The 12,440-nt window shown below is 43.5% G+C and overlaps 1 protein-coding gene and 1 non-coding gene across 2 annotated transcripts; both read right to left on the bottom strand.

Annotated features, from left to right (window-relative positions):
* Nucleotides 1-1,905: 1,905 nt before the first annotated feature.
* Nucleotides 1,906-4,758, bottom strand: RPL37 (ribosomal protein L37). Its single transcript, XM_064438167.1, has 4 exons — nt 4,614-4,758; nt 3,793-3,928; nt 3,436-3,520; nt 1,906-2,154 (listed from the first exon to the last, which is right to left on the bottom strand). The coding sequence occupies exons 1-4, from the start codon at nt 4,614-4,616 to the stop codon at nt 2,085-2,087; spliced, it is 294 nt and encodes a 97-aa protein (XP_064294237.1). The 5' UTR covers nt 4,617-4,758; the 3' UTR covers nt 1,906-2,084.
* LOC135310702 (small nucleolar RNA SNORD72) lies at nt 2,256-2,338 on the bottom strand. The gene has a single exon (XR_010370791.1). It is a non-coding gene; the product is annotated as a small nucleolar RNA SNORD72 (small nucleolar RNA).
* Nucleotides 4,759-12,440: the final 7,682 nt, after the last annotated feature.

Consider the following 12,440-nt stretch of genomic DNA (forward strand, 5'->3'; position numbering starts at 1 on the left):
AAATTATCTTTAAGTGCGGGATTGGTTAGTTGCCTGATATCTATGACTTGCTATGCATTGAACAGCTGTTAGATCTTGTCATCCTTTCAATATGAACCAACACAGATGAAATACTGCTTCATGGCAATAAGTGGAATTCCCACTTATAAGGCTGAGACTGAAAAAGCTGACAAGGATCCTTTTATTTTTTTAAACTCTGGCATGCAGTTGCATTTTTAGAGCTGGACATACCAAAGCTGATCAATCTTCCACCACCGCAGTCACCTGAACACCTCTCTACCTTCGAGAAACCTTTATCTGATACTTTTATCTATGTGACTTGTAACACTGAACAATACGAAACGTAGTAATATCTGATATAATTCAGACTACACCACCTAACCATGCTGTATGTACCAGTCTGTAGGATGCAAAAAAATCAAGCATACCACAGACTGAGGAGCCAACAGGTAGCAGCAGCAGCAGCAAACAGCTAAGCGCTTGCCTTTGCAGTATTACATCACATTTGCAGGTCACTGTAACACGCTGCTCAGAACAAGAATGCCACTACACAAAAATCATGCAAGACTTTGCAAACCAAAGCCTTTCATTCCCAGCCATAGTCAGAATACCTGCTGTACCACTGCCAACCGTATCATTGCTCAAGCAGCCCTTAGTGCCTTGCTGACCTGTTCCAAGGTGCTTTTAGCAGTTATTCTCAGAGTAACAACAAAAAGACATCTATGATTACTTCTTCCTGTATTTGTTTCCCAGTATGTCACCAAAAACACATTTCAGATGCACTCCTGAGCCCTGGGAATACATGGACATGTAGTATGTGCCAAATTTATTTTTAACAGCTTTACCACCACTTACTTTCAGACTCTCCCAGGAGCAGATGAAAGTGGAATGAGTGCAGTGCATTTGGTGCGTGCTAAGAGAACAGCAGGGTACAATTTCTTGTTTAGAAACAGATCAAGTAGAGACACTGAAGTATCCAAAAGCATTAACTATACTTCATTTAAAAATATAAGGAAGTGCAGCCAGTTGCACTCATTTCAAACCTGGCTGAAAATTGCTTCAGTGATTTGCACAAGCTGGTAAGTTAACTGCTGGTCCTGCAGTACTGACAAAGCAGTATGTTGCTTCTGGAAATTCATGATGAAACCAAAGGAATCACAGTAAGAACAGTCTCAGAAGCTTAACACATCGGAATTTTTTTGCTTAGTATTTTCTCTTCAAGGCACCTGACCATCTACATTCTTGCAGTCATTACTGCAATTCCCCAAACTTTCATAAGAGCATCTTGTGGTCACTCTTAAAGCTGGGTTTGAAAGACGGCTGAGCAGCCCAGTAACATGCCACACAGGATCCAAATCCATCAGGCACCAATCCATAATTTTTAAGTCACTTTGGGGTACATATTTCTGCATGATCCTCCCTACCATTTATTGCTGATGCTCAACATAGTTAACTCAGATCTTTTTGTGCATCAGCTTTCCACACCCACCTCCCCAGAACATTCCAGGAAACTTCTATCTCAGCTATAACGGTGTCCAGTCCCTTTGTGCCTGGCAGTATGTGTGCTCTGGGATGGGGAGTTTCTTTTTGCCCAAGCAGCAATGGCCCTCTAAATAAGCAATACTTTTGCAGGCCTTTCAGCACCACCAAGCAGTGAAAAATGCCTAAGACTGAACATCCCTCTTTAACTGTTCCCTCCCAGAACAACAGATAGAGCCATCATGCAAGTTACTGCCTTTGAGATAAATCCTGACTCTCCATGCTAAGGCACAACAAAACTCAGAGGCAAGAAGGACAAGTCCACAGTGCCAATAATACATTTCTCTTGCAGACGAGTTCTTTAAGGAACACAGACAAGCCTCTTTAAGTTCAGTGCAGACATAATGGTCCTTTTCAAGGCAGAGGTGCTATCAAATGAAAAGTCAAAGGATTGATTTTAATGAATCATTTCAATGCATACTGTCAGGAAATTGTGTGTGTAAGTATGTATTTTCAGAAATCCTGCGTTTCACTGAAGTAAAACATGTATGAAAGGTGACAGATTTTCTAGATAAGACCATTTATTTTAACCAACAGATGAGTCTTTATGATGAACTGGAGGCCGCAACAGCTGCTCTCTTGGGCTTCGGAGTGGTGCCCTCACGGAATCCATTCCTACAAGTAGAAATATTGTTACCACTTTTTGAAAGGATGATTCCTGCTCCAGGTTATCTTCTGACAAGTAATGTTTTAGATCAAGTTCACTGGCTTTTTTCAGCTTATCTCAGTAATGCACTCAAATCACTATGGAGTTCACATGACCAGACAATTTTAGTAAGAAACATCTTGTTAACAAGTGTCCAGAATAAGCAGTACAGTTTTTGCTCTCTTCTACTTCTGCTCAAGTAGATTTGACTTTCTCAAAAGGAAGACTGCAGTGACTGAGTTAACACTACAAGACTGCACCACATTCAGCACACCTTTATGTTCCAACTACGCAACTCAGCTAAGTTTCATTTGTGAAGTGCAAGTCAATTTCTTACAGAAACCCTCTGTGCCCCTAACCAGAGATTAAGACAGGCATGACAAGAATCAGCCCCAAATTTCCTTTTGGATATGACATTTCCACTTCAGCAACAGTCAGTAGAAAGCAGGCTACAGCTGCACACTGTAGGGTATTTTTGGGCTGTTGCTGGGAAAGATTGCGCTCACCAGAGTTGAATGGCTTCTTCAACTACACCCAGGTCTGGGACTTAAAAGCCTCCTAATTTTCATTATTAAATCCAACAGTCTATACTTTTATGACGAGACTCTTGACTTACTCGGTATTTTTCACCCAGCTTTCTTGTCTATTAGGCCAGAAGCTACAGAGCTCCATTTCAGAATATGGAGGTCATAAAAAATAAACTCTTAATGAGTTTAACAGTACAATATCCCCATTGTTACCTCCTAAGTACAACTCAAAGCCCTGTAACAAGTTTTTGAAACCTGTAACTCAGAATCTGATATTATAGCTCCTTATTAAGAGAGCAACTACTGAAGATATTCAAATCCTGAACTTTTTTTTGTGGGCAAAAGGGGACTGTAGCACATTTCAAGACTTCTCTCTCACAAAACCCCACACTTCAGTGCAACCAGCAATTTAGTTGCCACACAAAGCATATCTTTTTAAATGTGGATATTTTATTACAATAGACTCTGTGTTCTGTACTATCCACACTTAACAGAAACATCAGAGGATGTTATACACCCTATTAACAGTGAGCATTTTTTTATCCTCAAAGGAGTATACAGCCAATTATAAGGCATCTTTTTTTCATGCTATATTTAAGAAAGACTATACCACATTAAGTGTACTAAAGAAATAAAAATGTTATTTTTGAGTGGCGAATTTTATAACTAAGTGATAGCTATGCAGGATTTCACAGCACACTAGTGTGTAATAAAGTGTTATACCTGAATCGACGGTAGACCTTTTTCAGGTGCCTCATGCGACCAGTACCAGTGGTGTTGCGTCTTTTAGCCTTTGCGCTCCAGTTATCTAAAACACAGAAGTTAGTGTTACTCCTCTGCACTAAAATTAAGTTGCACATTGTGCTATACAAATGTAATTATTCGATCTAACAGCAAAAGGTAATTATAAATTAAATTAATTTGTGTGGAAATACTGCACATTTCCTAAATCTGCATTAATTTTAAAAAAAGCTCTGAATGCTTCAAGATGACGGCGTTCTTCCTTGGTTGGAAAAAAGTCTAAGAAAACGAAGAAACACAGGTTTTTATACTGGAGTCAGTTAAAAGTTTGTTACTTACACTTTCTCTTACGCTTAGCGGGGTAACCACATTTCCCACAGGTGGATTTCTGCAGATGGTATGCCTTGGACCCACACCGACGACATAAGGTGTGTGTCTTATTTCGTCGCTTACCAAATGACGACGTACCCTTCGTCTGAAAAGCATTTCAAGACATAGCATGTTGGAAATATTTCCACCACTTGCAAGTCGTGTAACTAAAAGAATAAGCTCCCCAAAAAAGCACGCAGAAGTCCACAAAGTCCGATAAACACGTCAGAGGCACACTGAACTAGCACACCAACTCAGTTTCGCCCACAGGTATACTCCACTTTCAGAAATAATTTCCTTAGGCCTCCCGCCGCCATTTCCTATTCCCCCCCCCGCCGGCCGCCGCGGCCCTGTGCTGAAATAGACTCTCGGTGGCTTCGCTCTACCCCCGGCTCCCTCCTCATCTTCCTCAAACTCATCACCGATGAAGAGTAAATTGATTTTTCCTGAAAAAAGTTAATTTGCTTCAGGCAGACCAGCCGTGCACTCACCGCAAGAGGCCTGGGCCACCGAACCCCCTCTCGCTACATTATTCACACGGCTGCCTCAGCCTCGGGGAGCGCGCCGGCCCCCGAGCAGGCCCCGGAGGCGCCCGGGCGGCAGCGCGGCCCCGCGGTCTCCCCGCTCCGGTCGAGGCGTCTCGCGCCCCCACCCCAGGGTCCTGCCGCCGAGCCGGGCCGCCGCAGGCCGCAGGGATGGCCGCGCACCCCAAACAAGGGCCGCCGCCCCGGCGCGGCTGCGGATGGCGGCGGATGGCGGCACATACCCTGCGCCCGCACCCCAGCACTCACCATCTTCCTCGGCCACCAGCACCAAAGAGACCAGGCCCCGCCCCGCTTCCGCTGTGGTCCGGCGAGCGCTTCCGGCGGCGGGACGGCCGCGCGGCCCCGCTCCGCCCCGCCCCGGCCCCGCCCCGGCCCCGCCCCGCCCCGGTCCCCCGCCCCGCGGCAGCCTGCCTGCGCAGCAAGGCGTCGCAGTGGAACCGTTAGCACAAAATGGCTTTTATTCAGATGCGCCGTTTAAATTCTCGCATGGCAGCCTAGCTCGCGTCTTCAGTACATTCACGATCTATATTCAATTTGGTCTTAGAAGAGTTAATTTTGGGGAAATAACATGTACGGAGAGAAATTGAAGAAAATTGTGTTTATCACCTGTTCAAGACCTTGTCATCTCAATCAAAGTCAGAAATCGATGGTAAAGCTAATTTATTTGTCCTTGGTTGTAGAATTCTATAACCATGTCTAACACCTCTTGATAGAAGCGTGGCTTTATCTGGCAGGTTAGATCTCACCTCTGCTTCTGCTTTACTGCCTAAAAATGCAGTTATTCCAAAGTACAGGTGTCTGGGCCTGCCACAAGCTGGCAAACTGTGAGGAACCCTCACCATGAACGGGTGGGCAACTGAACGCTGTAACATGGAGCTTGTCAAGAAAAAGGGATCATCCCACAGCACAATCCCCAAAGCAGTGAGGCTGTGTCTGACTGCTGCATTTTTCACTCCCGGACAAACAGCCTTGTACAGTTGTCCAATGTTAATTTATCCTCACTTGTTTCCTGAGCGTGGCCTCTCACTGAATTCCTTTGGAGCTAATTTATGTGCTGGGAGGCTTTTGACCTCTCCTAAGGTTGAGGGATGGAGCAAAAATCCATTTTGACTTCAGCTGCATTGTTTCCGGAACACACAAAGATGTGGCCCAGGCTGTTCACTCAGGTCCTTCATTTTGGTTAGCAAATTCTATCACCAAAATAATACCTAAGGCAGAGGTCTTGCTCATATTCATTTTAACTCACCTGAAAATCGAGGCATTTAGTCCATTCATGTCCCGCCATAGTTAAAAGAGAGAGATAAATGGTTCCAAAGGGTAAATCATACCATCTTAAATTAAGTGTCTAAAGCAGGCTGGAAAAATCATCCTTGGGAGGAACCGTTCTCCTTCCATTAATTCTAACAGGAGCCTAGACAGCCCCCTCAGGCTAGGCACATAGGTGGCTAAAGTTAGGTAAAATGAATTTTGCCCTGACTGACTTAAGGAAAGCACCTTAATAGCAATTCTCTCTTCCTTGCCAAAAATCAAAAGAGAAAACTTGGTGTTCTATGGATGAAAAGCCATACAGAAAAAAAATCCCAATTAAGTCAAACAGTATGAATGCATCCTACAGGCTGGACTGGAGTCATATTTCTCCCAGCAACCTTGCTGTGTGTCTTTTAACTAGTGCCTCCTTTCCTCTTTCTTTCTCATTAGATCTCAGAAATCTGGAAGATGCTGTGAAGACATGGACAGATGCCATGGCAACGGCCTCCAAAAGAAATATGTTGCTTTGGCTGTCTGCAAGGATACGCTGCCAGAGGAATTATTCTTGTCCTTTGTGGGATAAAAATAATCTTGTTCACTTACGTGTCTTCAAACCTGTTAAGAAAGAAAGATTTTTGATATCGTCATGCAGTTGTCTTTGGTATCCAGGAGCAGTGGATACTTTCAGGGTAGAGAATGGGCAGAGCTGTGGCTGACCCAATACCATCTCAGAAGCTCTTAGCCCCTGCACAGGTCATGGGTGAGGACAGAGGCCACTGCCAACAGTGAACTGCAGCCTGCTCAAAACCCACAGACTCATGTACTGGCAGCTGCTGAATGGCACCAGCCTAAACTCAGTACTGGCTAATTCACCCTTCTTCTCTGAGGTGTAGGAAGTGGTCCAAAATTTAGAAGGTGATGCGTCTGGACTTCAGCGCTGTCTTTTTGATGTAGGAAACAGCAGTCTCTCACTGCAGCTGGGGTCCCATCACAGCTTCCGCACAGCACTTATGGTCCAGCCAGGTCCAGTGATGGGAGAAACTCTGTTGTGCCAGCAAATACCATGATCATATTAAGCATCTAGATCAGGGTTTACCGAATTCTGTGGAGGCGAGTGCCTTTCTGTAACTGCTAGCACCATGTTATACAGCCTGTCCCATCTGGCTGGGGTTGAAAACTGAAGCAAAAAGCAACACTGGCTATGCCCAACCATTTTTTCTTCCATCCCTCTGAAGTGTACTTCCCCTCTGCCTCAAGCTGATCCCACCCAAGGCCCATAGACCTTCCTGACTTCCTTGCTCATCCCTAGGAGTTTGCTGCAGAGGAGGGGAATCACCCATTTCCAGTCCCTCCCACAACTAAAGCAGAGCAGCCTTACAAATAAGTCCAGCTGAGGGACAGGGAGACCAAAACCAGGGCTGGCTGGGCAGTGGAGAGGAAGGTGGGTATGAGCACCAAATAACCACAGTGGCATTTGTTTTGCACAGGTTTGATGTCATGCTACTGCATAACGCTGTCACCAGGGTGCAGTATAGCCAAACAGTCCCTGCTGTGACCATGGTGGGATTTGCTCCAAAAAATAGAGTAGTTGTACTGGTTCTACCAAACTTGAACATGGTTGAAAGGACTTATGTGTGGCACATGCACATCCAAGCAATTTCCCTTTGATGTTATCATATGACATTGCTTATTTGAGCACATACCTAGCGCCCTTTGTACAAGCAGGGAAGACTTGAAGGGGTAGGAATAGTGAAGATTCAGGCTTCATATATGCTAGAAGTTAGTCAGTGCTTGATACCAATTATCTTCAGAGGTGGAGACAAGCTGAAGTCTGTATTTCTAAACGTGATTTCTTAGATCAAAGGAGTGCCTTTCGGTATCCTGGAAGCCAGTCACTAGTGGTGTTCCTCAGGGCTCTGTGCTGGGTCCAGTCCTGTTCAACATATTCATCAATGACCTGGATGAAGGGACCAAGTGTAACCTCAGCAAGTTTGCTGATGATACCAAGCTGGGAGGGGCGGCTGATACACCAGCAGGCTGTGATGCCATCCAGCGAGACCTGGACAGGCTGGAGAGCTGGGCCGAGGGGAACATCTTGAAATTCAACAAGAGCAAGTGCAAGGTCCTGCACCTGGGGAGGAACAACCCCATGCACTGGTGCAGGCTGGGGGCTGAACTACTGGAAAGCGGCTCTGTTGAGAACGACCTGGGAGTGCTGGTGGGCAGCAGATTGACCATAAAGCCAGCTCTGTGCCCTTGTGGCCTAGAAGGCCAACAATATCCTGGGCTGCATTAAAAGGAGCGTGGCCAGCAGATTGAGAGAGGTTATCCTCCCCCTCTACTCTGCCCTAGTGAGACCACATCTGGTGTGTACTGTGTCCAGTTTTGGGCCCCCCAGTTTAAGAAGGATGTGTAACTGCTCGAGCAAGTCCAGCGAAGAGCTGCCAAGATGATCAGGGGAGTGGAGCATCTCCCTTATGAGGAAAGGCTGAGAGACTTGGCTTTGTTCAGCCTGGAGAAGACTGATGGGGGATTTCATCAACACCTATAAATATCTAAAGGGTGGGTGTCAGGACGATGGGCCTAGGCCCTTTTCAGTGGTGCCCAATGACAGGACCAGGGGCAATGGGCACAAGTTGGAACACAGGAAGCTCCACCTCAATATGAAACAAAACTCCTTTCCTGTGCGGGTGCCAGAGCAGTGGCACAGGCTGCCCAGGGAGGCTGTGGAGTCCCTTCCCTGGAGACATTCAAAACCCGCTTGGACGTGTTCCTGTGCCCCCTGCTCTGGGTGTGCCTGCTCAAGCAGGGGGGTTGGATGAGATGATCTCTAGAGGTCCCTTCCAACCCCTGCCATTCTGTGATTCTGTGATGCTGTGATATTGATCACTCTGACCTAGGTAACAATGTCCCAGGAAGACTTCAGGAGAACTGAGGATTTCAGGGGCATAATTTTCATGAGGGTCAGTTTGGATGCCTTTGTTTCTGGATATCGTCTTGATTTGCAGAGCTAGGCAACTCAGTTGGAATTGCTGGGTAAGAAACTACACTGAATATCTGTTACCATGCAGCCACAAGAAACATAAGTTTATTTGTATAGTATCCAAATTGTTCAGTCAGAAAACTTTCATGTGTGAATTTGAACCAGAAATGTTGGTGACCACAAGATGACAGTGTAGTTCAACTAAAGCTTTTCTTCTAAATCACTTGGTAAAAACTCTCTAAACAGCAACAGTAAATTAGTTTTATGGATTGAAAACTATAGTATCTGTCAAGTTCTTAAATCTCTATGACAATAACAGAAAATATAAGCAAACAGCAGTGCTTATGAAAATGGCTGCTGCATCCTGGTAAGAAACTAATGAGTATAATACAAAAGACTCTCTATTTGTTTAAGATGAAAATGGGTAGAAGAAAATTAAACAGCTATCACTAATAGGGAAATTGCTTGTTAAAATACAAAGCAAATGATCAAAAAATTGTAAAATCTCTTTGATAACAGAGCTTATACAATGTGTATAAAATACATGTGATACTGTTGCTTCCTATGGCCAGCACTGAATGGGAAGGGAAGATCCTCTTTATCACAGCTACATACTCTTCTGTGCATTGGGGCTCTTCTTTTCCATAAAGACCAGCACAAAATATGACCTCACATGTAGCACACAGAAATCAATGCCAGAGTTTAATAATAAAAATCAATCATTGGAACTCACACTAAAGGAAGTCTATGAGTGTTTTTCTCAATACTGAATTAAAAACTTCTCAGTCAGTCATCTTTTCTATTTTTGATGGCATGAATAGGTTCATACTGATGATCAGATAATATCTTTTCTACAGTGCTTATGAGCAGTGCTCATACAGGTAAGTTACATTAGAAGAGCAATAATTTTTTGTTACCACTCCCTAGTGTTGGACAGAGAGACCAGACAGTAATCTTCAGGCCACTGGCAAATGCGCGGAGGGGTGGCACTAATATTGGGTAGATCATGGTTGAAGCATGACTACCAACTCAAACACAGCAGGAGCAAGAGCTCCCCACTCATTTCCTCAGCTGCCTTTAGCCTTTACCTTAGGATAGCTGGGGTGGATCCTAGGTCCTTCCCCACCAGAAACCTCACTAAAATCTTTGTTGTTCCGTCTAGCTAGGGGAACATGGGCAGTGTACATCTGTACACCAGAGGTAGCTACAATGAGAGGAAATGGCCTTAAGCTGTGCCAGGGGAAGTTTAGGTTGGACATTAGGAAAAACTTCTTCAAAAACTTCTTCACCGAAAGGCTTGTCAGGCATTGTAACAGGCTGCCCAGGGAGGTGGTGGAGTCTCCATCCCTGGAGGTATTTAAACTAAGGGTAGATGTGGTGCTTGAGGATATGGTTTTGTGGTGGACTTGGCAGTGATAGGTTAGCAGTTGGACTCGATGATCTTAAGGGTCTTTTCCAACCTTAACAATTCTATGATTCCGTGAAACCTGGGGCACAGCTCTCACACAGTGCAACAGCATAATTCAGAATTTTAACATTTCTCTAGGTTTATTTAATGCTTATACTTAGAACCATTGCAGGGTTGTAGTGCATTGTTGCACCAAAGCAGTAAATCTCAGTGCATTTCATTGGCTAGCCTCAAGCTTGCGAAGTCGTGTGACAATTTGGGCTGTGTATCTCTCTGTGCAGGCACATACACATTGATGGTACATGCTTAGCAGTATTAACAAATTTTTTTTTCCTTTTTGTTTTGTTTTTTGTTTTTTTTTTTTTACTAAAATGATTATCAAAAGCTTGGCTGATTCATAGCTAGACACAGCCTACATCTAAGCCCAGACATTATGGCTGAAATTTGCTAACTTGGAAGCCAATTGTCTGAATATAACTTACAATGTCCATTATTTTATACTTCCAAATGTTCTGGTATGAATGATACATAGGCATACTTTTTGGAAAAGAAATATAATTGCAAATTATATTTGGTGGTTGGAAAAACTAAAAACTTTCCCACAGAAATGTTGAAGTAAAAGTCTTTGCCAGAAACTCAGGAAAGGAAGCCATCTTAAATTTAGAGTTAGATTCAAACAGTTGGCTATCTTAGTTCTCTAACTCTCAAGAAAACTCTCAGTTTTCTTGCTTTTTATGTGGAATTACACACTTGCCTAGGTACATCTCTGCCATCACATTTGCTCCATGTTTTACTCAGCTATGCTTCAAGTGCATATTTGAATGATTTTATCTTTAGTAAAGGTATGTGAATGATTTCACTTTTCACTAGCCATTCCTTAGAACATGACTTGATGTTATTCTCCTCCTGGAATACTGGGTAGCTGCAGAAACACACATGCATGCCTTATAGTGCCTTCTCTCTCCAAAGGTAAGCAGGTGATTCAGTTTTACAAGACCCATCCAGGTTTGGCACCTGTCAGTATTAAACACGCTGCTACAGCACATTTTCACATTTTCCATGTATGTTGCAATTAGAACTATCCAAGTGTGTGAATAAATAAAAAGCTGTGCACAAAATGTGCACTAGGGAAATATAAGGTGTCTGATTTTATTTCAGAAATATGTATTTATTTCTCACATATTTCAAGTTTCCCTTTAGATCTAACATTCAGGGAAAAAATACATGTCTGCAGTAAAGTGGAAGGTCAGAAAAGAAAACATTAGAGAAAATTGGGTCACTCATGTTTAATCTGAAAACCAGTGAAATAAGCCTAAAATATTATTTGTTATTTATTTACTTTTTCTCACATTTCACTTCAGGCATTCTGAAGAATTTATATTTATCTTGCTCTGGGACTACCACAAATGACTGCTATCCGTGGTGACTCTGTCCTTTTTCTACAAATAAAAACATAAGCTCACTTTAAAGTAGAAAAACCCATCGCTTGCATAACACTCTTTACCCTGGATGGAACTGTGGGGTTTGCCTTTAATATTTAATGTGAGACACAAACTGTAAGAAAAAAAGTCTTTGCAGTGAAACAAAGTGGATGAATGCAAGTTCTGTATTTATTGAAGATAAAGCCTGTTTCCCCAGGTAAAATAAGTTCACCTTCTGTCACCAGAATCACTGTTGCATTTTATTATTTTCACCAGCTGAGAATCTTCCATAAGTACAAATGCTTTGCTAACAAAGGTCAGCTCAGCTCTGCAGTTACAAATGTTATCTTCTGTTTATTTTGGAATATGTTTTCCCTGTATCAGGCATTTTCAGCTTTGCATTTACTGGAACTGAGGCATACTGGCTCCATCAGGGAATTCCCCTAACACCCATGCATAAATTCCCTCTTACACTATTTCACTTCAATAAAAATAGAGGACAAAACAGTACCCAGCCTTATTAATGTATGCAAAGAAGACACAGAAAAGAGATTGAGTTTTCTGAACTTTTTCGTATTGATCACAATGGGGAGGTCATGATCCTGTGGCCACAAGACCTAGATTGGACTAGCACGTGAAGCACAACCAGTCTTCTGGAGGGCAAGGCTGTGCACCAGCTAGCAAGGCATGGGGAGATGCTGTTGCTGGTCTGCCTGCCTGGGCAGCAGATATGCAGACAGGTTTTCTAAAATGTCCAGTTAAGTATGTCCCATGATTATGGTTGGCACTACAGCTTAGCCTTTCTGCCTCTGAAAGGCTGCCTTTGGGTGAAGCAGGGCAAACTCAGCTTGACCGGCCCTTATGCAGATGCTGGAGAATATTCCAGTACTTACAGTTTTAGATTTAGTTTATCATGTTAGTTAGTACTTGTTAACTAATTGCTGTGAATTAGAAATGTTTTTCAGTTGTGCTTGAATATGTGTTAGGGAGAGATGTAGCCTAAGAAGTGGCTG

This window comes from Phalacrocorax carbo, chromosome Z, assembly GCF_963921805.1.
Source record: "Phalacrocorax carbo chromosome Z, bPhaCar2.1, whole genome shotgun sequence".
In the NCBI taxonomy this organism is placed as follows: domain Eukaryota; kingdom Metazoa; phylum Chordata; class Aves; order Suliformes; family Phalacrocoracidae; genus Phalacrocorax; species Phalacrocorax carbo.

Excerpts from the sequence above, each read along its gene's own strand:
- RPL37 (XM_064438167.1), bottom strand. Across the intron at positions 3,521-3,792 it reads CGCTAAGCGTAAGAGAAAGT|ATAACTGGAGCGCAAAGGCT; the intron begins GTAAGTAACAAA and ends TCTGTGTTTTAG. Across the intron at positions 2,155-3,435 it reads AAGGTCTACCGTCGATTCAG|GAATGGATTCCGTGAGGGCA; the intron begins GTATAACACTTT and ends TTCTACTTGTAG.